Here is a 26472-nt window from a genome sequence, read left to right as displayed (position 1 = left end):
TGGGTAGTCCATGTTAGGGATGTATATGTTTATAATCTCAAAAGTAACTTTTTTATTTTGTAGACCTTTATTATTTAACTTGCTCTTCTTCAAGTCAATTTTGACCTACTGTACCACACTTCTAGTTACTAAAATGATCTTATTATGTGCTTGCAACACTTTTAAGCAGCATCCAGCATTCATCTGGGGACAGGGAGAATATCTCTGCTTGTTTTCTCACCATCTCTTGTAATTTGTGCTGCTATTCCTAAATTGCAGTTTGTATAGAAACTGTTGTTGAAGTGGAAGTTGAAACTGGTGCTAAAGTTATAGGCAAAGTTTAGAGAAACGGCTGTTACGTTTATGAAAACGTTTGCAGTCACAGAAGGGAGAGATTGAAAGGTTTCAGGTATGTGACTAGTTTGTTCTTTGTGTAGATGTTGCTGATTCGGTAGGTAATCTCCGACTGGGTCTTAAGCCTGTCTTCTATGTATTACATGAGGTCAGCCTTTCTAGGCAGCTTGTGACATTTCAGTTTGCTTGTAGATGTTTTAGCAAGGACAGATAAATGGAGCATATGGAGCTGATTATTTTTTTGGCTATAGGAAGTGGATTTTTCTGCATTAAATATAGTAACTTTCTTTTTTTAAATATCTGAGAGGAAGCTTCCCCACCCCTAGTGATTTTTTTAAAAAAATCAAAATACATGTAACTCCCTTCGCTCTCATTTTGCACAAAGTAAGTTGGAAAGACTGCAATGTTTGGTCTTGTACCAATAAATGACATAGTATCCCATGAATGTTTTAAAAGATCAGGTGGTATTTTGTAAGAGCAAACATAAGAAGAAAACTAGTGTAAGTCCTTCCGCTGTGAATTCACTGATATCCAAAGTAAAAAGAGTATATGTTATATTATTGTTCTTATTTTGCTGAAAACTTTTTTTCCTTTTATATCTTCTACCTGTGTTGTAAGCCTGAAAAAGTAACATGTTATGAAGGGGAAAGGTTGGGTGAAATTGGTAATCCAAATTATATACAAATAATACTCTAAAGTTTATGGAGCCTGTGGGTGGGTGGATGAACTTGGCAGATATATCCATTGTGGTATGTTAGACTTGAAAGACCATATGGAGATGATTATTTTCTGGCATTTTGTAGTAAAGGTTTTTGAAGAAGGAATTTTTAAAAATTTTTTTTTAGAAAAGGCGTGAATGATAGGAAGAATAACTTCAGTTTGCATTGAATGGTAAAATAGTTCGTTGTAGTAGCATATGGAAAATGAATTTATTCAAAAGTAAGCTGCTAAAAGAAGTTATCCTACTGCTTTCTTACTAGCTTTCTTGTTTTCTGAAGGCAGCCAAAGATCCTGTGCAGCTGGGACTAATACAGGATCCAGCTGTAACTTTTTTTATTGTTGTTCAGATGTCCGGTGATGGTCAAATCTAAGTTATTGTGTGGAAATTCAGTAAAGGAAAAGGGTAGGGTGGGAAAAAAAGTGGCTCTCTATAAAAAAATATTCCAGTAAAAGCAACAGGAACTAGGAGTATCCATTTCAGAACTCTGACATAAATCCCATCCTGAAATACTTGAACGCCTTCAGATTTTGCTGTAGACTTTAAGTCATCTGAGAGTTCTTGGTTTATTTTTTAAGCAGAAATGAAGTTAGCTGATTGGAGTGGGAAGGTGGCCATTCTTTCAGACTGCTTATGGAGGAAGATACCAGTTTCTTATTCATAGTACAAGGTTTTAGTAAAATTCTTTACTTTCTCTGTATTGGTACAATATGTAATGCTACAATGTGGAGGATATAAAAAAGTTCTGTATTTACTAATTTCACTTACGTTGTGTTTCACTAGTCATTGTTTTACAGAGCCTAAGTATGTAAGGAGGGGAAAAGTCTTAATATTTTTCTGTAGAGTTTGGTTTACTTTTGGTATCTTCGGTGCTTCCAAATCTGTAGACAATGCCTTGGATTGAGCTTAAACAAAATAAGTAGCAATACATCAGGTGTATGGAATGGTGAGAATACTTGATGATGATCAAAACAATGCATCCTTTTATTTTTCAATACAGTTTGTTGGGTTTTTTCCTTGTTGAAAAGGTTATATTTCTCAAGTTTCTTTATAATTGCAGCCAGTCATCCTGTTAGTTATTTGAGTCTAAGGATGCCAGTGTAGAAATGTGCTGTCCCCCAGTTATCTGCTTCCTTTCCAAATCTTCCTTCCAAATCTAACTCGCTAATGGAGTCCCATCAAATGGCTACCTGAATTCTGGAGTTCTTTTACTATTATTCTGAGTCTTTAATTTTGAATGTTGTTACTGTAATTACGCTAGTCTAATTTAGTGAGTTTAATAACAATAGTATACAAATTGTAAGTCCTAATTGACTAGAAGACTTAGCTTGAAATACTGTAAGTTATTTCCATTACTGGTGACAGTGAAAGGAATTTTAACACAAACTTATTGTCTCGAGCATAATCCTGGACAGTATTAGTACATTCCTTTCCATGCATCTTAATTGGTTGTTGATATTAATTCTTTTATTGGAGGGAAGAAAAAAAAGAAAGATTTGTGGTTGGTCTCTTGGCTGCCGGACAGCCTGGCATTCTGCCCCACAGTGCTAGAACATAACAACAACAGCGATTTATTTTCCTTCCTGAGCAGTAGGAGCTGATGTGTGACTTCAGAGTGGAAGTGAAATGTGGACAGAACACTGCTTTGAAGGCAGAACACTTCTAACACAAATCAGTTGCAAAATGCAAAAATATCTATGATCTCCGTATAGCAATGTAAAATGTAACAATTTTTGGAGTTCTTGTATGTGGTCACCAATACCAGTGGTAAGAATGAGGATTTTGTTTTGGTGGCAGGACTGCTGTGGTCTGTGGATGAGTGACAATAACAGTTGATACTATTTGCATGAATTAATTCATTGTCAATGTGTTTTGTAAAGATGGCACTTATTTTGCTCTATTACTGCATTGGGTGAAGTGTATTTTGCACCTATGTTTGGGCTTTGGTCAGATTGTTTCCTCTCCCAAACTGTTGTATTTTATATTTTATTTTTTTTTAATGCAGTATTATAAACTAATACCAGGCAAATAATTTGCTTTCCCTCCTTTTTTTTTTTTTTTTTTTTTTTTGCATTGCAGTGATTAAATAAGCAGTACTGCTTCAGTTTATCCTTGTTTCACAAGAATGGTAGTCAGAGTTCTTTCTCCCAATTTTTAAGGGTTATAATCTTTATTTGCATTGTGAACAGCCTAAAGGAATCTCTTTCAGTTTAATTGCTTTCTTGAAATGCAGATCAACTTACAGTGTATTTTGCAAAATTGGTGGGTGTAGACTCTGCCAATGTCAAAGACCATTAAAATACAGCAACTAGAGTAAGAAACTGTTTACAGATTTGCTTTAAGATGCTTTGGCTGTATTCATGACATATTATAAGGAAAATTCAGAAAATATTCATGGCTTGAGAATAAAATCTGCCAGCTAAATTGAAGAAACTATAATAATGTCTTGCATCTTTGAGAGAGAGAACGCCACATTTCAACTGTTACTGCATTGTATTTTTCTCTAGAGCTCATATGGACCTAGGAGATTACTTTTTTTAATGCGATGGGAGAACATCAAAAGTTCCTTCTTGCATTTTAGAAATAATATGACAATTCTAGCCAAGTTTTGGCTTTTCACTACCTCATTTTACATTTTGAAGAAAGGCTTTCCTGCTGAACAAACACATGTTAGCCTGATAGCATTTTCCTGTATTTGAATTGTGAACAGTCGAATGACCCCCCCAAAATTTATGTTATAGTAGATACAGGGTTTTAACATAGAATATATGCATACAATAAATCTGTTCAACTAATCAGTCTGCTTCCTTTCCCTCCCACCCCCTTGCAGCTGGAAGTTCATCAGCTTCTGCTACTATATCTAGCTTCCTCTTGAGACTTTCTAGAACAGATTTAACAGTGGTGGCAGGCATTAATGAACAATGTCGTGATTATATGCTATGGGTCTGTATAAGCTGTCATTTTCCATTGCTACTAGTTCTTAATGGAAACTATGTCATCTGTTTAGTATGAGCACATTACATGTGCCATACAAAGCTGCATGCTGCAGTATTTAATGAAAGCATGTATCATCATTTAATCAGTAGAAAATATTTTTAGATTTCATTAGTGACTAGTCTGGCATTTAAAATGGAAAATTTATGATACGATTTTACTTTCATAAGTTCCTAGCTAGGATGATAATGCAGGATAGCTAGACTTCCACTGATAGTTGTTAGTAATTAATTATGCTCTGAGTTCTTTGGTGTATGAGAAGACATTTTTTAAAGTACAACTGTGGAAGATTTCAAGGAAAAGAAAAATTAGGTGCTTCTATTTGTTTTAGCAGTTGTAAACTTTCATGATAAAATACTTCCAGTCAGATCTAATGGAATTGAACAGTCTAATTAAAAACTTGTCTAATGGTGATTTTTGTTGACCTTTTTTCTTTAAAGGATCAAAATGTAGTCTTTCAGAACTAGCTTCTGGACATTTAGGGATACTGGCTGAACATCTGCCGCTTCAGTTGTGTATGGCACTCAGGTGTTCTGGTCAAGCTCCAAATAGCAAAGTTTTAAGGTCCAGTTGATTAAGACATTGAAGACATGGTAGGACAGATGCTGTAATTGAAGGGTCTTTTAGAACTGATTTTTGTATAAATGCAAAGTAGACTGTAGGCTGTTCCTGCCTAGATGTATGCTGTCAGGATTAGGTAATTTTTTGGTGACAAAAATCTATGCTTAATACTGCCACCAGTTTTCTTACCAACCACTTTTCTCAGTGGTTGAGGAAGAAAACAATAAAGAGTTTATCTGTGAATGGTATTCTCCAGCTGTTTTGTACTCATTGCTGTATTGTCCACATTTGTGAAATATGGAAGAATCTCTAAACTGCATTAACAAGTTTTCTCACTACTTACTGAGCGAGCTGTGTTGGCAGAGTTGCAGACACTGCTGCTACAGACTGCTTAACAGAAGTTACAACTTGGTATTCCTGGTTGCTCTAAGGTTGCAAGTATGTTAACATGAGTCAGATTTTTTTCAGCTTTACACAAAGTTTGTGTTAGTATAGTGAAAGCTTGTGCCGGGTAGAGCACTGTTCGGAAGAAGACATCTCTTTGGAAATGTGCTCAGCAGAGGCTACATATAACCACACTGGAGCTGGTATCTGCAGGTAAAAATGTCATGATTTGCTGTAGGTTTTTCTCATTTAGGAAGTGATACCTTTTATTGTTACCTTTTGTGTCATATTGAGGGGTGGCAGAACCTAAAGCATTTTGTCCCACTCCATTGTTTCCCAGTCAACAAAAATGTTTCCTGTTTGAGCATGGCAGGATGAAGTGGAAATCTGAGAAAGAATGTTTATTAATAGGAGCAGCAGGAGCTGATGGATTTAAAAAGAAATTGAGAGTTGAATGCCAGTTACTTGCTTGAAGTTTTTAAATCTCTATTCGTTTTCAGGGAAAAGCTTAATTTTATATGCTGTAAGTCAGAGACATCGAGAGTAATAAAACTAAATTGCTTAGATCATGAATTTGTAGGGGTATTATTTTTTTCTTGTTAAGTACTTGCCTGAGAAAAAAAGATTAAATTATTTGAAAGTAAAGTACAAAAGATTATATGTTTAGGTTATTTTTCACTGATCTCTGGAAGGAATGCAGTGATCTTGCCAGTATTGGGCAGCAAAAACAGCTTAGAAAGGGCAATGTAATATTTTAGCAGATCTGGCTGAAACCGTTAGGGAAAGTTTAAATAGGAAGAATGTATTTATTCAAATGAGTTTTTGATCAGAATGCCAAAAGGTCTGCTTGCAGTATGAAAAAGCTTTCTTATTGTAACATAGAACTTCTGTCTGCACTTACAAGGATTCAAGCATATGCTGAATGTTCTCTGTTTTGGAAGTATGGCGAGCCAGATTTGGTACAAACTGCTGATGGTCTTTTGCCAAGCAAATAGGAGACCAGGGGTTTAACTTTAAGGTAAGTGGATCCATCCAGCAAACTTCTTATCAGTGGACCAGATAAAAAGCTCTTTTATATCTGGATTAATGACTTGTCAAGCTAATTGTTTCATGGTGTGATGACAACCAGCAAGTCACAAAGGCTAAATACACTCTTTTCTGAGGATCTGAAAATGCTTTATAGTCTTAAACTAAGCCTTACTGTTACTTTACTAACAAATCAATGAATAAATTCGTGACCTCTCTTAGTGCCCTCTCAGGCTGTACAGGGCAGCACATGGCCAGTGGGCTTGTTGATGCAGTAGCAAGAAGCTGGAGCAGTTTGAGCCTAAGAAGCAATATATTGTATTACCTATAGCACATTTCCGTCCAAGTACAGCTCAGTGGTTTCCATAGTAGGTATTAGGGTTAGGTTTTTTGGAGGAGACTGCAGGAATATCAAAGGCTTTCACAACATGGTGTTGTGCACAGTGTTCTGCATCCTGGAATTTGTGTTGTTTTGGGAGAAAGTAAATGCTACTTGAGCAGTTATTTAATAGGTGTGCACTGCTGTATGGCACTTTGTAGCTGCCTCTTGGAGACAACCTTCAGAGAATGAAGATTGCTTTCGAATCTGGTGGTCGTTCCACCTCCTTCAGTGAGCAGCTGATCTTGGAAAATGAATAAATAGAAAGCTTCTGCAATAAATACTGCTTCTGAAATCTAACTCCAGAGCTGTGTCAGGCGGGGATGGGGGAAGGGGAAAGATGAACTTTGCCTTGTTTTTTCTGAAAATTTCATTTGTGTGCTTTATAAAAAGCCAGCAATCCTAAGTAACTGGTTAATGCTCTCCCCTAATGAGTGAAGTACAGTGAGCGGGCTTCCTTATTGCCAAGAGTAGATGTTACTGGAAATCCGTGACACAGAGACTGTCTGAGCCCCAACTGTTTTGCTGGGCATACAGTAGGTCTGATGAGCTGTGCCTGAATCTCGAGCAGGATTTGAGGGTATTGCTGGCAGCCGGCTGGAGGGGCTGGGCCCTGGGACCCCCCTGCAGCTGCTCAACAACATTCCTGTCAATTTTCCGTGCTGCTACTTGAAATGGATCTGATGGGAATGTCTGCTACTACTCTGGTGTGTTTGCTTTTTGAGTCTTTTTTTCCAGGGTCTATCCTAGGAAGAAATGTAGGTGCAGACCAGCCAACCATTTCCTCTTCTCAGTAACTGGGGGTGCTGTGGGAAACAGTGGTTTTGTAAGGGCAAAGCTGAAACACATTGCTACAATTTTTATTTTCCCTTCTAACATTTCAAAAGCTGAAGGGATCAGTATGTTCTTGTTTGCTTCCTCCTTACCCAAGAGATGATGAAATGATCTCTGTTTTCAGAAGGAGTTGTCCTACACTTGGTCCAAGATGACTGCTTTCAGCTCCAGGATCCAGGCTAGGTTGGCAGCAGGACATCTGTGGTTAGTCCAGCTGTTCATGGGGACTCCTGGGAGTTGTGTGCCGATGGGAGATAGGTATCCCTGCTTTGCTTTTTATCTACACATACTCCTTGGGATTGTTGGGAGAGAAACCTGTCCTGGTTGACAAGGGAAAGGAGTCAACTGAGGGGGATTTGCTCTCCTGTCAGCAGCTTAAACTTTGGCTCACATTCAGCAGAGTTGCTAGGAAGCATTACAAACCCTTTGAAGTGAACACAAGAGCCCAGTTCTGGTCAGTGGTGGCAGTAGTTTGAGCGATCCAGCTTCCTAGTCTGTATGGGCTTCCACTTGCTCGACTTTCCATCAGCAGTCTGTGCTGATCACTCTTCTGTGCTGGTCAGCTGAAGATTACATACAGGACCACTTTTGTTCCCTTAGAGATGTCAGCTCTAGTGATGGTGGATGGACTGGACATAGTCCAGTGCTAACCATTTCCAATTTTACATGAGAAGGGAATGTAGTATAACTCACAAAGGTGGATTCTTTGCGAATTTTCTGATCTGGATTTGAACTAGATAATGTCTTCATATTATATGGCATAATGTCAGTCTGCTGAAGACTTAGGAGAAGTCTGCTAAAGCTTGTTTACCTGAAGTGTTGTCATCTTGCAGTTTTTTAAAACTGAAGTGTTTTTTAATTACTGTCAGCATGGCTTGTATGTTGGCTCAATGAGAAGTGAATTGCGCTGTTGTAGAAATTGATCATGGGACCATCCAGTCCCTTTCCATCCCGTTCTTTGTATAATTCTGTGTAGCAATACACTACACTTTTGTTGGGCAAAATCATAGATGCCCCAAGTTAAAAGGTATGTGCTGCTTCTATTCTATAGCTTAAAAATCTTACTTTTGGAAAGCTATTGCATCTATGCTTTTTGATTTCAGAATTTTCTCTTCCTGCTGCAGGCAAGCAAAATCCACTCTTCTTTTGCTGCCCTTTCTTTGCACTGTAGTGAATGAAGGGTTTCAGTTAAATATATGATATTTTTAATGTGTCAGCTATGTTGTGCCTACTTGGCATGGTGATCTCTTCCTTTCACCTCCTAGATAATGCCGAGGGGGAACCCTGATTTCCTTCCTGAGACTCCCACTTAAAATGTGGTTGTTGTTTTGCATTGCAAGTGGATACATTATGTGCTATCAGCTGTTACCCATAGTTTCTCCTGGCATTGTTGCTGGGTCATTCTCTCTCTGAGGTGCTAAAATTTCTTGTGGCCTGGATCTTGCTATGAAAGCAAACAAGACATTCAGAATTTGCAGACTTCTACTATAACACAAAATTTAGCCTTTCTAATGCTTACTGTAATATAATATACTATAAGCAAGGGCTTTCAAATGCAAACCAGAGAAAATTCATCTGATTTCAGCTGTAGCACTACATAACCTACCTATTTGTTTCTCCAGTTTTGCACATGTAAGTGCTCCTTAGGGAGAAAATTATTACTGAGTTGTCCCAAAATTGTTTATCTGAACTCTGCCTTGCAGCATACATATTGGGGTGGGGGAAATTTGATTCTGTTTGACAATGTTTTGTTGATGTGATGCAGTGTAAAGAAAAGGCTTGAGGCCTCTTTATTTTCGGAAGGGTAATATCTGTATTTATACAGCTTTTACTTTGTGTTATACACAAAGCTGGTTCAGATCACCCCTCCCCATTATTCACTGTGGGGAAGAGGAATGAGATGCAGTCATTTTGTTAAAAGGCTGAAAGCGAAGTAAGAAAATTTTAAGGCAATATAAATGCACCACTGTCCCTAAACCAGCAAGACAATGCAAGACTGTGCATCTTTACTTACGGTGCTTGGCACTGTGAAGTAGTATGTTTGTCTCTCATTACTTTGATGTTACTGTTTTCCCTGTTGAAAGAGGACTATAATGTTAAGATGGTAGTATAAGTGACAGTGTATAGCTGTAGCACTGTAATCAAAATGGTGATTCACCAGATGTCTTGAATAGTGATTGGTAACTGATGCTAATGAAGGCATGTGTTATATTGGATAGTACTTCCTGTATCTGTGCTAATCTGTTCGTAACCCTCCCCGAAACACGTACCACTATGGTGTGGCCAACATCTCCCTTCATAATGTCCACATTAGCTAGCATAAAATTTTTCTGTACTTCTTAAATATGTGTGGGCATGCATATTTTAACACTTTGTTATTAATGCAAGTATTAACATATTTGAGTAAGAGAATGTTAAGTTAAACTCAGGTTTCTTTTCATATTCAGTAATCTGTATTTACATATTTTAGAAAGAAAAGTTGGCCTAGAAGCATCTTCTGATCTTGAAGCAAGTGTAGAGCAACTTAAAAAGAAAAATACTTATAAAAGGAAATCCACAGTTATCTATTTTTAATATCAGGTTGAACTACTTCTGGGATTTAGAGAACACAGCAAGGGTGGGGTTTTGGGGTCTGAGCTAAGCTGGTTTTAGGGCTGGCTGATGTCAAGGGGTTTGCTGTCCTCTGTACATCCCAGCTGCCAGGGGGTTTCTGCTGGCCTCTTGTGTTGGCTTGGGCAATTCTGTGATCTCTGTGTAACCATTTGGCCCACTAAACTGGGAAGAGACAAACCCGGAAAAACAGGATGCGGGCAGGATCGTGTATCTGGGAGCAGCAAGTGGCAAAGTGATGCAGGAACATACAGGAGCCGGTACCAGCTTGCTACCTGTGAAATCTTGCTCAGAGCTGGTCCCTGTGTGTTTTTTCTTTCTCCCCAGGTAATGCTTCTTTATTTGCTTGAAGGTGGTTCTTTGTTGTTGCAAAACACTTGGTTTCCTAATGAAAATATATCAAAATGGTGAAATAAGATACATTGATGAATGGAAGATGTAAGGGAGGTAAATAAAATGTAATTGTGGCCTTCAGTACTGCCTGTTCATAAAAATAACAGCATGAACAGTAAAAAAGAAGTATTCATTAACGTAAATACACACTGCTTTCAAAGGGCAAGTATCTGTGTCAGTGGCATCATTAGGAGCTAAATAGCAAGGTAGATGTCTCTCCAGGTCTTCCTTTGGGTGTATCTGCCTGGCAAGGTGAAGATGTGAAAGTTGTGAAGTACCTATTTGTGCTTCAGTGCCATTAAGAAGGGCAACTAACAGTTAGCAGCTCATGCAAGAACTATGAAAGGCCTTCATACTTTTTTCTTTCACTACACAGCTGTTGCTGCTCATGTTATCTATCTACATACGCAGTTTGTAAATATACATATGCTGCAGTTGTTCGCTGCGAGCTCCTGTCAGGTTCAAGAAATGCATTTACTGTGGTCTGTACTTTATAGACAGAAGCATATTTATTTGCAGGTACCATGGTGAGGCAGCACTCTTCCATGTGTGACAGCTGAAATTAAATGTGTTTTGGGAGGCGGGTAAAATGTGTGGGTTGGATCCCCTGCTTTAAATCACCGTTATCTGGACCCTGGTTTGGCACAGCTTTGGAACTGCATACTTTCTGCTTGGCTAGCAATGTTAGCACTTACTGAATTATATATGGTTATTTCTGACCAGGACAAACACAAAATCTTGCATTATTTGAAGTCATTCTTATGGATTATAATAAATACTGTTTGTTTTTCACGAGATGATTTCACGCTTGGCAGTGCAGTTACCCTGCTGTCTCTTTTCCTGTATAGAATAAAAATGTATTTCATAGTTCCAATTGTTAATGCTTTTATTCTTTAAAAAAAAAAAACAACAACAAAAAACCCCACACACACTTGAATCACTGGTATAATTAAATCTACCTTGCAGTGGAAGTAAAAAAAAAAAACTTAAAACCCTGGAAGATTTAGTGGGTTATGTCAGAGGGAAACTGTTTCCTCTAAATTCCTGAAAACATTTTAATGGGGTAAGAGGATTAATATTGTTAGGGTTGTTGTGTCCCCCACCCCTGTATTAGAAGTGCAGAAGGACAGTATCTTCACTATAACTTGCCTGTAAGGTATTTCCTTATCCTAGAGTGAAAAATGCTGCAGGAACATCTTGCAATGGTGTGATTTCCAGCAGCTAAACAATGAGAATGATGGAAGTGAGTTTGAGGTTCTCGTCTGGGTTTGGCCACTAACGTGCTTTCTGGCCATAGTGTCCCTTGTGACTGAAAACTCTCAAAATAACTCTGCAAGCCATGGACTCGGTCCTAAATTCCTCATACCACTGACTGGTCATTTTTTGTATGTGAAAGGATACTGTGTGCAGGATTATTTCCCCTCTTAATGGAAGTGTGATCGCTCCTATGCTAGAACATATTCAGCAGTGACTGAATAGCAGAGCTTAATGCAGTAAGGTAGTTGAAAGAAGGAAGCAATCAAATCCAGCTAGTTTTACTGATTGAATTTAATGCAGATATAGTTTGTTTTTGCACTGTGAAATAAATCTGTTGAGGAGGACGTCCTCCTACAAAAACTTCTATGGAATTTTTAATAGTCACAAGTGGTCACAGCTTTGTTTATATATCTCATCTCAAAGCTGGAAAATGTTCCTATAATTAAGTTTTAAAAAAGGGACCGTGTAGGGGGAAAGGAAGAGAGACTAGCCTGAGAATGTCCTTTGAGGCAGATGTCCTGAGACAATCACATTTGTTCTCAGAGATGAATGTGTGTTATTTTAAAGGCCAGAAGAAACATGTCTACCCATTCTGTGTATGGGTGACGATAGGTTTGTTTAGTTTTAAGCCTTGTGTTGTATAAATTATCTTTACACTTGCAAGATTCTTTAGTTGCAGCAAAATTAAATTCCATCTAATTGTTCTTTGCTTGGAATGGAAATACTTGAGACCAGCAATTTGGGGCAGACATGGAAGAAGGAAAATATTTGTCTTTATGAAATCAAGTTAGTTGAGCAATGAGAGTCAGGGATTTATGTTGCTTCATAAGTGGGGTTACAGGATTAGTGTTTTGTCTATTCTTAGATACTGCTAGATGTTTGCTTTCTGCTGGCTGTCGTTTTTACTGTGTCCTCTTGAGAGATTCAACTCTGAAGTCAGTTGAAGTGGTGGAATGAGATCGCTCTACACCTTGGCTGGTGACTGCTGGTGGAAAGGGTAGTAAGTAAAAGAAATTCAAACGCATGAGTTTTGGTTCATACAGTACCATTGGAGAGCTGAAAAGGATTTAATTTTTGCTACTGAAAAAGATGAAGGTATCAGAGGTACGGACTTGGAAAGTACTAGATTTGTCTCCTGTCACAGGATTTGCTCCTAATTTTCACTAACCTGTAGGACTTTTGCAAGTCTATCTGTTGCAGTTCTTTCTCAATCTGGAAAAGGCTTTTCTTTTTTTGGTGCCTGCGTGCTCAAAAATGCCTCTTATACATGTTGGTAAATGTCACGGTTATGGGCTAATGCTCCTGTTTGGATACTGTACTTGGGTTATCAGTAGTGGGAAATTATTTACCGAAGTGACATCACAAGCTCAGGACGATATACTGATTTCTATGACAAGCTACAGGTTGGTTTTTGTTTGGATTTGTTTCCTAACACATTTAGAGTAAACAAACCTGTATTAAACGTGTATTCCAACAAGTGTGTGTTCACACAAAATTCGTTTAAGTATGTTTAGATCTGTTACAGTAATTGAAGAGAAGTTGGAATATATTTTATTTTTTTGAAGGCCAAGTTGGAATATATTAATTTTTTTTTTGTTGGTAGCAGCAGGAGTAGCAACATATATGGTGGTGTGTTTTCATCTCTTAATACTTGGCCAAGAGTATTTCTCTTCAATTGTTGAAGTACTTCCAACAACTTTTTTCCTCTTTAAATAAAATATCAGTCTGTATATTGTATATTCTGTTTAGTAGTAGCTGAAACTGAAGTTTTAGAAAAAGGAAGCACTCTCCCTGTAAGCTAAAAAGTTTTCACGCAAGTATTAGAACATTGTCTTTAAAGATTAGAAGATAGCATGACAGCATGCTGCAGCTGCAGTTTGTTCACTATACTGAAATGCTTTTGTTCTTTTTTAGTATTTAAATGTTCCTGCTAACTCCTCCCATCCTGTCTACTTTGTGTTTAGATTGGTGAAGGACAAAAGACTTGGAAATGACTCAGGGCAGCTATAAAATCTGTCTTAATGAACAAATATGCACTCTATGAGGTCTTCTGTGTGAGGATTATGTTAGGAAAAGCAGAAGTGTTCTAGCTGCTGAGGTCAAAAAGGTGGCTTATGGATGGGGTCTTGCCAGGGCAGATAGTCACTCACCATCTGCAATATTCGCTTACAGCTGTAAAGATGTTTTAATGCATTGTTGTTGTTCATCAGCCATTTTCGATCTCCTGTTTGCTTGCCGTGAATCTAACATCAGCCTTGATAATCTCAATGGTGTTTTTCAAATTTTTTAAATAAATAAAATGAATATTTTTCTTTTCAAGATGGAAATACTCAATGTGCTTATTCAGTTTTCTAAGAATACCTGGGCACCACAACTCCCTTTGCTTCCAAAGAAAATTATCTTCAGGCTCTCACTGTTGTTCTCTGTGTTGCAGGTTGCATAAGGCACCTCATGCTCGTTAAAAGGACTGATTGCCGTTTGAGTCTGACACTGAGGAAACACTGTCTATGTAGAAATAGGATTGTAGGGGTTTTAATGTTTTCGAGGTGTTCTTGAATCATTAGGGACCCGTGAAAAGCAAAGAATGGTTGAAATGAAAAATGCAGAGTCAGTCAGTACTTCTCCTTACTTGTAAGGAAAAGGTTTAACTAATGGTGGATGCCCTTTAGTGTTAGCAGAGGTTTTTTTTGGGCGATGTGTGTTGTTTTGTTTTTAGCTGCAGTCGAGTATCTTCCATTCTCTCCTTCCTTTCAGGTAAGGTAGACTCATCTTCCAATGTTTGTGTTTCAATGAAGGCTTCTGAAATACTGAGATATTATTAAAATTTGTTTCAAGACAGAGAATTGAAACAACATGGACAATAGACATAGTCGTGTAGCCTCCTGGAGCAGACGCCATCACCCTCTGAATTTGCAAGCTGTAACGCCACATATAGTCTCTTAAGAACCTTTTTTTTTTTTTTTTTTTTTTTTTTTTGGCGAGTTCATGTTCCCATTTGTAAGTTTTCATATCAGCGTAAACAGCAATGCTGTAGAAGGGAGGCAGTGATGATATACAACCGATAGAAGGATGAGACTAGGGCAAACATCTTCGTGTATCACACACATGCCAATTTGTGGTGATGATTAGACAGTGCACTTAGGAGTCATCCTGACAAGTCAATCATTCTTTCTCTCTACTGGTGATGTGAGTAGAAGTAAAATATTGACTATACTGATAGTTTCTGGGAGCTGAGCAGTACTGTAACCCTGACTCTGTTGTATACTGGTTCTTTTATTCTTATCAAAAGTACTGGAATATTTTGCCTCTGATATCAATACTGTTATTTAAAGACGTTGTGTTAATGTGCAGTTTTCTCTTAAGTGCTGTCTTCCAAGTTCTCTCCAAGTGCAGAATCTTCTTTCCTAGCAGGCTTTTCTTGTCTTGTACCTGGCAGATAGATACTTGGCGTTATTTCCTAATGCAAAAGGCAGTCTGACTCCCATTTAGTTTATTTCCTTTTTGTTCTAACAGCATCATTAATTGTACAGTGAGGGTTGTTGTCTGCTGCAGCTGTCATCAGAGGAAAGGAAAAACCCAGCAGACAGTCTTTGGGTGCTGTGGGAAAAAGAGGTGTTTTGATTTCTTTTCTTTAGTGGGTTGCTTGACCATAGAAGACTGTCACAATTAGTGTTGATTCCATATAGCAATTTCACTTCTGGTAGGTATTCAAAACCTGTCCCAAGGAGCTTTCACTGGACGGTAATGTAAGGGAGATAAAACCGCAGTACCACTCGCTGCCGTTCCGCTTTGGGAAGAGTTTGTGATAACAGCTAATACAGAGATTTTGTAACTCAACTTGAAGAAAAATCAAGCACCATCTATGAATTCTAAATATTTAGGACTCTAAAGATTACTTTCTGTTTGAGTTCTGATGAAGTATTTCCAACTGCCAGTGAAGGTGAGAGTTAACAAAGTGTGTGCAGTGGCAAAAAGTTAAAAATTTAAGAACTCTTAGTAATACTGCTGCTGCAAAATTTTAATCTAATTTCATCTACTGATGTAACACTGCAAATGTGCTTTAAGGATATTTGAGTGTATTTCTTAGCTAAGAGAGTGATTGATTACACACAGTTTGCCTTTTTATTAAACGCTGGGTAACAGTCTTTTTTATTGTCAGTCCTGAGTTAACTAATTGAAGTATTTGCGGTATGTGTATGTACATAGTGTGCGTAGTCATACAATCTCTTGAGTTTTTGATGGTTTAAGATCTTAGAGTATACATATAAGACGAAGATTTGGTGTAGGCATGTGTATTCATAAGGTTTGATGTGAAAAGAATCTTACCAGTATTTGCATGCAAAGAAGTTTTAGGAGTGGGTGGGTTTCTGATGAGACGAAGGCAAAAAGTAGGTGAACGTCCTGAAGTCTGGTATTCATTCAACAGAAGACTGCATTTCCTAAACTGGAAGTAATTTAATCATGTTTGTATCTGGAGTAGTTAAATGAGCTCATTTTCCATAATTACTTCATGTCTAACAAGGCCTGTTGCCATTTGGATTTGATGTTATGATTTGTATCCTGAAAGGAAAGGAGCTTAACCACTGGACGTTGAAAATAATCAATATATTTCATTGTTAAGATTTGAACAGAGGCTGTGTTTCAGATGTGTCTTTAAAAAAACATCCTGTCGGGCTGAACCTTTTGCTTGCGATCGTATTGCTGTGGCCTGTTAACATGTGTATGTGACATGAGGAAACCGCTTTTGCCATCCCAAATGACTGCATCTGTTCTGTGTTGCTGTTGGGACAGAACCATCTGAATATCTTAATCATTATTTTTGTTGTTCCCTTTTACTGAGCTAGAAGGAAAAGCTGTTCTATAATTAAGGAGCTATTTCCAGAAAGTGGGTAGCATTAGAACTGGTGCTGTAGGATCATTGCAAAGGAGGCGAATAGTTGTGGTTCATGTCTAGTGCCGTACGAGTGAGTGAGAGTAATCTCTGTTCAAAGTAGTTTCTTGCTAGGGAAAATAAAATTGCTCAAGAAAAGCAGAGATTTTGTGCGAATAACTTCTCGTGTTTGCTGGTTGTCAGGCAGAGACTATGGAGTGAGTGAGTGACAGCCATAGCTGTATATAGAAACATGTTTACATCTTCAGTAGCAACTAATTTTTATCAACAGGGTAACATATTTGTTTTACCATAGCCAAGAAGAGACCTAGTGTTGACTTAAATACTTCAGACTCACTTAAATGATGTTATACAAAACCAGATGGTTGTGATAAACTGTGTTAAATGACTGATTCTGACTTTATTTATTCGTATATCCTACTGATGGAAAGTAGCTGGTGTTAGCAGCATTGCATCTCTACTCTACAAAGCAACCAAATGAAGGGGTACTGCTAAAATGATGATGTCTGAAATCAGCACCAGGATACACATCTTGCATTTAGCTTTAGCTGTTCTTTGGCTTTTCCCCCTGAAAGATAATAAAGTCTTCTGAATCATAATTCATTTACATAATTCAGTAACATAGTCTGTTACTGAAATCATTGGAATGATATCGGAATTGAATTGGGCAATTAAGCTGTAGATCCCAGTTTTTCCACATACTATATGATAACAAGTTTCCTTTGATTGTCTAGCTTTCTTTTTAAAGATAGGTTCTGTCCTAAGTCATTCAATTACGTTACTTATGATTCTGTAAAGTAGAATTCCAATAAATTAGGTTTGGGGTTTTTTTTGGGTGTTCCCCCCTCTTCCTTTCCTGAAAATGATCCCAGCTAAAAAAATACTGCCCTGATGTTTCAAGTAAATTTACTTTTCTTAATCAGGTTTATTCAGTTTTCTGTGATGAGGTATGTTTGCAAATGCAAATGTCTGTACATTTTCCTCTATTCTAGTGCCTGATGACCTCTCCATAGAAGAAAGAGAAGAGCTTTTAAATATTCGTCGCAGGAAAAAAGAATTGATTGATGATATTGAGGTAACTGATTTATCTGTAAAGATCCCTAGATGACTGCTTCAGTAGATTAAATTATAGTAAACTGCATACCTAGATATGAATTCCAGGTAATGGTTTTAAAAGCATATAAATGGCTTAAGCTAAATAGTACTGATAATAAATAGGATTTGTGCATCATTTTTGTACTTATAAAAATTGTAACTTCTGTATTTATGTAACATAATTTGTGCACATGTACACATCTGATTTGTGTAATCAGGAACTCATGAAACAGCAGATTTACAGGATAGGAGTGAGTGAGAAATCTGGGTAAAGGAATCTTACACTGAAATTGGTAATGGCAGTTTGGTCTTGGTGCTCTGACGTGAGCACACACTGGGAGTTAGATCCATGTGTTCAAGTCATTCAGCTGTGGTAAAATCTTTAAGCTAAATATCTAAGGAACCTGCAAGACTCATCACTTTTCTTCAGGTGACTAGCAAATATTAAAAACCAAAATCTAATTTATCATATTAACGTATGATAGATGATTTCAAAAAGTGTTTTAATGTAGGTTAACGTATTGTCTTTCCTTCTTTTGGCAGAGATTAAAATTTGAAATTGCTGAGGTTATGACAGAAATTGATAATCTGACTAGTGTAGAAGAAAGGTAAGTAATAGTACCATATGGTCACGATTGAGTAAGACCTTGGAACAGGTCTTCCAGGAATAACAAATAAAAATAGCTTTATAAGGCTAAACAAACATTGGATTGCCTTTATTCAGTCTGTTACAAAGTCTATAAAGCCTGACTTGATCCTGTTCAGGTGTGTCATTTATTTGAATAGAGAGTATGTCGGATGGAATGTAATATGTTAGACTGTCCAGTTGATAATGATTTATCTCAGTATGATAATGAGTTCTCTGAAGCTGCAATCACTTGAAGGAATTGAAAAAGAGTAACAGAATTCTCCCCCTTATAAAAAGTGAATGTCTTGGTTTTGTAATAGAAAATACAAAGCAGCCAAAATACAAATTGAGAGAAGCTCATCCGACAGTTGAAAGAGCAACTGATAACTGCTTATTGTTTCTTCCTTTTCTCCATGTGTAGCAAAACTACACAAAGAAATAAGCAAATAGCCATGGGAAGGAAGAAGTTCAACATGGACCCTAAGAAGGTAGAGAATTTTTATTTTCCACTTGTCAGGGATGAAGTTCCTGCTTGTAATGTGATCTATGACAAATACAGTCATGTTTTAAGAAGGTATCTCTGATAATGCAAGTTCACAGGCCTTCTTTGTACATCCTGTAACACACTGAGCAGAGGGTTAAATTAGCAGCAGTCATTAGTCATTTGCCAGTCGTGTACTTTTTTCACTTAAGCAAATCTTTTTGGATAATGGAGGTTATTTATCAATAATCAGATAGGTCAGGTATTGATTGAACTGGCTTGCAGAAAGATTACTTGTATTTGATAGAGGTGTTCTATGTTGGTATCTCAAATATCATTCTAAAAACATTGTGATGTTTGGTTATTAGTGTGGCCATACATATTATTTTTTTTAGTGCCCTATTTTTATTTCTTCCAGAATATCTTTAACATGTTTTTTAATTTGTTCTGATACAGACTTTTATATTTGCATATCTAAATTATTTGTGAAAAAGGCATGTATGAACATCTGTATGTTTGTATACATATATATGTGTACTTATATGACTGTACTTAACACCTGCAGGTAGAAACTTGGTACCAGTTTCAAGAAGTTTACTGTGCATTTAGCCAAGTAGTAGTTCGTATCTCTGGAGTGCCTCTGTTTTTCTTAAATAATTGTTAATTTTCTGGACAATTCATGGACCTGCACATTCTCTTACAGACCTCCCCTGAGATATTGAAAAGAGATGCTTTGATATATTTGACCTTTTGACTTTACTTTTCATTTTACAGCTTCCTTGCTTTGTTTTACTGCCTTCTGTTGTTTGTAATTGAGAGTCCATTTTAAATTTGTGAAGAGTGTTCTTTAAGGTCTTTTTGGAAACTGTTTAGCATATTTTTTTCCTGTGTTCTTTACGTGTTTTCTTTCCAATTGCATTGAATTCAATTACATTTTGGTGGCTTTTCTGTAATGTTCCAAGTACAGTGATGACTATTATTTTTCAGGCTGTTTTCAGTTTACCAGAAACACTCAAATACTTTGATATATAGAACCCTTTTTAAGCTGCTGACCATGTCTTTTATTTTTATTTTTCCATTTTGCTGACTGTCTAACTGCTGTTCTGTTGATGGCAGAATACCCCCAAATATCCTGGTAGTTTGCTGTTGTCCTCCAACTCTTTCGTGTCCTAGAAGTTGGTGGCAAAGTCGCTGCATGATGTCAGATGCCTTTATTCCAGTATTAACTATTATTTGTTACTGTCCTTGCTGGGTGAGATAGTTTCTATGAATAGATGCTGTGGCTGCATTGCTATTGTAACATAATTTAAATGTGGTAAACAGACTTACAGTAGTAATTTCTTAGTCATGTCTGTGAATCAGTGGTGGCCTGCAGTAGCTGACTGCAGTAAAGCTAGATCATCTTGTTGTTCGCAGCTGCTACTTTAAATTACAGGCAGCTAAAACATATATCCCTCTAATGTTGAGAGAATTAACTTGGAGTCATTGCAAAAGGGATGTTTCGCATTCATAAATGGGAGGGAAGATGGTCTCTGGAGTTAGGAATGTGAAAGAACTGGGGTAATAATACATGCACTGAATTCCCCAAGTTTTCTTCTTTAAGTAACAGAGATCTAGTGTTTTCATTTTAGCAGGAACACAGTGAGGTAATTTTCTTTACCCCTTTCATTTGAAGACCTTTATGTGTTCTAGTGTGTATGTAGAGCAATTCTCCCTGCCCCCGCCCAGAAAACCCTCATTCAAAATAGCTGTGTTTAACGAAGCTACGTGGTGTAGTATCACGTACCTTGTTGTTTGGATTTGGTTAGCTAGTGTGGGAAGGGCTGTAATGGTGAAGTTTGTAAAAACACGTCAGGAATCCCTCTGCAGAGGACATAAAGCTGTGCTGGAAATTCGCAGCAGTGGAATTCAGCAGCGCCTGTGTTGACCCCAGAAAATTAATTCTCTGACAAAGGCAGGGTTTAAACAACTGCAAAATTTGGGATTATGTTACTGTAAAAATGATGAAATCCAAAGCAGATTTCATTACACTGACTTAAGATAATTATGCAGCATTTATAGTGAATATTGAATATTTCTGTAGCCGTGAATCTTGTGTGGGGAGGTCAAACTAGTACAGCTGTCTTCCCTCTCCTGTTAGTCTATAGAAAGAAAATTTGCATCAAGACAAAAGATAGCGTAGGAGTTGACGAGGGTTTGACTGGCCTATTTTACCATTTGTTCCAGCCACTGGAGTTGTCCCAGACAAATTCATTTTCCTGTCTTATTTGGCTTCTGGTTCTTTCAGTTCTTAAGAATAATTAAAAAAAGACTACCAAGAAAAAAAAAATCCAGAAAAAGGAAAATTAAATTGATTTTTGTAGTATGTTAAAGTATCTGTTTCAGTGCACAGAAATTTGTTTTCCAGGCTTCTAGTCAAGTCCGTTATCTTTGTCAGTAACTTGTACAAGTTTTTAGAAACTCCTCTGGTCAGTCCGTTGACACTGAGTGTGAATAACAGGGTCCAAGTGTTGGAAAACGGAATCCGCGACCGCCATTTCTGATGTTTGTTGGAAGGAAGGTTCTCTGTTGGTTGACAGAGCCTGAGAGCTTTTTCAGTAACTTGGTATAGGGAAAAACACATTATGCTTCATAGTCAAATGAATTTTTTGTACAAATACTTAGTTATCAAATAAGCTTTGAAGGGATGGTTTTTGAGGAATGCTGAGCTATTTCTGGTTCCAGATAAAATGGATATATTCTTTGCAACTAAATCATGTCTGTTCTGAAATGACTTATCAAAATATTAAGATGTCAGAGTCAGAATACCAGTCTGTTACTGAAATGAAGTTTTCAAAGGAGGATAAAATTATTTTGAGAGAATTGCATTCCAGACTTCTTTTTAAGAGCTTCAAGCCTTATAACATCACAGTTCATTTTCTTTGTTAAATTAGGTCAGAAAATTGACTTTTTTTTGTCAGGCAGGTAATAATTTCATTATAAAAAAACCAAAATCAACCAAACAGAAGCATAATTACTTTCTTGAATGTTACTGCAGAGCCTTCTATGCTATATCAAGAAGTAATGTAAGTTTTCCCAGTTGTAGTGAAATAAAGAAATATATTGCATTTGCAGAAATTGAAAAACTTCCAGTGTTTTTCAAATTATGAAATATTCTAGTAGAAAAGGCTTGGAATAATTTATTAAGCTGTTCTGTACGTATTTGGAATCCAGGGTTACTTACACTTGCTATTTCTGCTTTTCTCTGGGATGCTGTTAACAGTTTTATGAAATCAGCAGGTACAGCAACATCTTTGTTGGGGTGTGTGGTGGGGAGAAAGGGTGCCATCTCCTCATGGCCTGCTGAACGTTGGAATGACATCCCTTCCATCCTTTGCGTAACCTTTATATAATTCTCAGTCTCCTCTCTTTACCGCTTTGCAGAAAGTTCTCTGGGCATCCCTAGAGTGTGCCAGTTATAGGGCCAGTAATTTATGGAGGCATAGGAGCCCAGGGGCTTGATCAAGTACCTACTGAGGGACAGGGTAAGACTCTCCTCCTGGCTTTGTTAGAAGCTCCATGGTAGAAGCTTGACTGGTCTGTGAACAGTCCTTTGTGAATAGTCTAGTTCAAGTCCTTTGTGAATAGTTTAGTTCCAGCACAACCAGAAGTCACTGATAAATCCCGGTGTCAGCATCAATTCTTTTAAACCAGTTTCAGTATCTTCAGCCATGACTTCCACTGCAAGTAGTGGCTTGATGTATTGGGTTGCAGTTTGTAGGTTCTAACAGATGCTTTATTTTGTGTCATGGTGGTAATTAAGTTATGCCTATGTACCTCTTCATTACATGATTTTACAGATTATGTCCCTGCAGACATTTATGCAATATTGCGAACAAGCCATCTTGCACGTTAACTCTGAAGAGCAACATGGAATCATTATTCAATTAATATTTGATGCTTCTATTTTTGAGGGATTCAAACTGCTACCTAGTACTTCTAGCCTTAAAAATATGCCCTTGTTTGAATCTCTAAACCAGTACTAAATAGTGCTTATCTAACTGAAAAACATTGTTTACCATTTCATTAAAAAAATAATCTGTAGACTAATGTAATTTTCAATGTGCTATGTATATGTCTGTGTCATTACATTAATACCAAAAGTTATGAGCAGTATTTACATAAAGGCTTGTGAAAGAAAATATAACATTCCTTTTCCTCTGGAATTGCTCTTCCTAGGGAATACAGTTTCTGATAGAAAATGACCTCCTGCAGAACACTGCGGAAGACATTGCACAGTTCCTTTATAAAGGAGAAGGATTAAATAAAACGGTAATTGGAGATTACCTCGGTGAAAGGTAAAATAAAAATATTGAAACTTTTTTCTTGAGTTTACAGAGCACACTCATAGGTTTTAGTAACTACCTTCACAGGCTGCATGGGAGAGCTGCTCTACTATCTTGACATCTATAAAAGCTTCAGCAGGACATAAAACTACTACGATATTGTGGCAGGTTTTTTGTTCTCTTAGGTGGTTGTTCTTTTTAAATGGATACACTGTGGAATGATATTTAATTCATTGATGCTTACTATTTTGAGAAAGTACTCTTACATTTGACTGTAGCGCAGAATTTAATACCATAAGCTTTTGGAATGTCTTAAGACTTGTATTGCAACAGTTCCGGTAAGTCTTGATACTGTGCCCAGACAAGGAGTGATTTACAATTACCAATAATTGGATAGTAAAGAAATTCCTTATTAAAATAGGACAATAGTTAAAAGCAGGTTTTACTGTTGTAGTCTCCCTGACCGTAGACTTCCCATTACTAAGTAGGGTCTCGAAGGGCAGCCACACTGTATCCTTATCAATCCTAGTACAATAAACATGCAACAAGCGTATTTATGCATGCTGCTGCAAAACATGGTCAAAATGCAAATTACTTCCATTGCTGTGCAACCCAGGAGCTGATTTTTGAAAATGGCAGCAGAAAGAGACAGAAGTGAAGAGTGGGTTGGAGTATGTGTATCTGCGTGCTTGCACATGTTCCATTTCAGATGCCAGATATGGATGTTTAAAAGTTGACTCATTTAGGATAATACTCCTGTAGTGATATGTTCTGGCAGGTCCTTTTTGAGGCAGCCGTAATCTGTTTACAGCATCAACGGCTCAGTTTGTGCTCAGCAATTTCCTCCTGACTTTAACAGTTTTAATGAAAGTTCTTACTGTAATACATATATTTTGAAAATAAATCTTCACTATGAAGTTTCTGTACAGTGTATGTAGACATTTCCACAGGTTTTTTATACATCAGCATTATGTTGTTTCTCTTGAATATTTGGGCAGTCAGCATTATAAAATCACATGTTAACGTGCATAATTGCAAAATTGTAACAAAGTTTGTGTAAAGCAGTCTGTGTTCATTTTTGAAAGCTGCGTTCTATCGTGGTATTATTTTCTGAAATACTTCAGTTTTTCTAGCCCTATTCTCAGAACCCCTGTGCTCATGCAGAGAAAGGTCTTGCCCATGTCCAGGCCCACTGGAGTCATTAATATTTCTGTGACTATTCATCAGTTCACATTTAAAACTAAAAAAATTATTACTTGTTCTTTTGTATTCCTGGCAGGGATGCTGCTGGGCAGCCCTATGGTCTAATCTGAAAACATAGGGCAACCTTTTTTAATACTGAATATGTATACAGATAAATAGACAATTCAGTTATACCCTCTGAATTTTTCAAGACTTTAAATAGACAAATGTAGTGGTCATACCAAATAGCAAATATGATCAGGAAATTTTGTATAAATCTATCAAGTGGGTAATAAAATCTTAAGTGGAAAAAAAATTAACATACCGCTCCTATTTTGCCACAAGGCAGAAGCAGCCTATCCATTTTAAGCAGCTGAAGTCAAAAAAATTAATTTTTTTTGTACTTTAAAACGAGCTTTTATTCAGCGTACCTAGTCAGTCTACTTTAATTTTTTTGCATATTTCTTAATTTCTGTGGCGGGTATAATATATTAATACAAAAGCTAATGGTATTTCTGTATTTTTTTTCTTCACTTTTATCAATTAGTAATGGAGGTGGAGATGAAGAGATGATAGTCTGATTTTCAGGAATGTGTATGGAAGTTTCAAGGTAGTCAGGTCTTGAATGGGGAGTTTGTTCATCATACTCCTTCGAACTGCAACATTAATTTCCTAGAATCCTAATAATTTTTATTCATGTTCCTCTGAAGGGAATATGTTAGGCCTTTAGGTCCTGAGGTAAAATAAATACCCTGGGATAAAATAAAATGTGACAATTGAGATGGGTCTTAAGCTGCTAGGTTTTGCTTTTGTGACTACCTCAGAAATAAGCTGTTATTTGTGCTATGCAAATGGCAGTGCATATTATAGATGAGTTTTTGTTATGTGCGATCTTTTATCAAGGCATTTGGAGTCTGAGGACATTCTCTTTGACTTTGCCACTCCCTCTCTGGGCCCATCACGAATTACGTCTGCATTCTAGCTAAATATAGCTGAAGATGAGACCAGGATAGTCAACAGAATGAAATATTTGTGTAACATTCTGCCATAAAGCAGCATTATAAATTATTAACTTTTATAGTGTTACAGCACTCAGCAAACTGAAAAAAGTGCATGGTAAAATGGAACAAGAGAATACTAAAAATGTAGGAAAATTAAGGGGTGAGCTACATCCTATGAAAGTTCTAAGATTTCTTTATATGTGGGTAAGTCTTTCAATTTTTCAAGTGGCTTCCTAGACCTTTCCTGATACTCGGCTTGTGTCTTTGGAACTGTACCTGGCACAGATAGCACTATTAATCCAGTCTGCATTAAAACCTAGAAGAGCAAAAATTAGAGTGTAAATCTAATATATCTTAGAATCATTTAGGCTGGAAAAGACCTTTAAGATCATCAAGTCCAACTGTTAAAATTATGAATTACTGCAGCTTTATGTATATATAAGCAAAATCAATATTTGGCTTAGAGTAGCAAAGTACCCCCCATGAAGTGCTCTCTTTTACTATACTATTACACCACACCACTGTAGCATAAAGTAGTCCTGCAGTTGCATTGGGCATTACTCAATTTGATGAGAATCTCTCCGTTTTGCTTGAGAGAGCTGATGTGTTCTTCTGTAAACAACATGGGGACATCCTAATGAATGAGTAGTTTGTTTTGAGGTATTTACTTGTGAGTGTTACAGGTTAGTCTGACTATGCAGTCAGTAATGCAAAGACAGTTCTTGGTGGGTGCGCACCTTTCTATTTTCAGGTGGAGGCTGATACGCAACATTCTGCCTTGGTGATGTATTTAAAGCACACCCTGAGGATTATATATACCTTTATGCTTCTGGTATATGAACTTGGGGATGGTGTAGGCTCAATTCTGTCTGCATCCAAATAGTTTTGTGTTCATTAATGTTTAAATGGTAACTTCTGCATTTAAACACCTTTGTATCAAACAAAGCATAATTTTGATTTACATAGCAATGTAAAAGATAGGTGAGAAGAAGTCCGTTCAAAACGTATTCTGATTTTAGTAAACTTTCATTGTAACAATTTTGGAGAATGGAGTAAGAATATAATACATACTAAGTAAACCCTTGAAAAAGCTGTTATTTTTCTTAGGTACAATCAGTTGAAGCATTTCTGTTCCTTATCTTTGTACATAAATTAATATGCCACTTTAATATTTTCTGTTCTTAAAGGAAAGAAATGGGTAGTTTGTTTTTCATGTTACATGGCTAAAGAAATGAATCTTGTATCAACTGTTGTTTTAAGAGTTCATGACAATTTCTGCAAAAGACTTTTTACTGGGTAAATTTATCGGGTATCATCCCATATCAAGGCAGGTTCAGTAATAATAAATGCAAAGCAAAGAAGGCCAGGCTGGTTTTGGGT

At 37.0% G+C, this 26472-nt stretch overlaps 1 protein-coding gene across 1 annotated transcript in view; it reads left to right on the top strand.

The window, feature by feature from the left end:
* Window positions 1-26472, top strand: part of CYTH3 (cytohesin 3) — a 52439-nt gene that overhangs the window by 9106 nt on the left and 16861 nt on the right. Inside the window, exons 2-5 of the mRNA XM_055706752.1 lie at window positions 17373-17455; window positions 18019-18083; window positions 18525-18591; window positions 22803-22921. Coding sequence (XP_055562727.1) covers window positions 17373-17455; window positions 18019-18083; window positions 18525-18591; window positions 22803-22921 — 334 coding nt within the window. The remainder of the gene's footprint in view (window positions 1-17372; window positions 17456-18018; window positions 18084-18524; window positions 18592-22802; window positions 22922-26472) is intronic.

The sequence above is a fragment of the Falco cherrug genome, chromosome 4 (assembly GCF_023634085.1).
Source record: "Falco cherrug isolate bFalChe1 chromosome 4, bFalChe1.pri, whole genome shotgun sequence".
NCBI classification, from domain to species: Eukaryota; Metazoa; Chordata; class Aves; order Falconiformes; family Falconidae; genus Falco; species Falco cherrug.
Note: the sequence above shows the minus strand (reverse complement) of the source record. Positions and strands in the feature narration are given on the sequence as shown.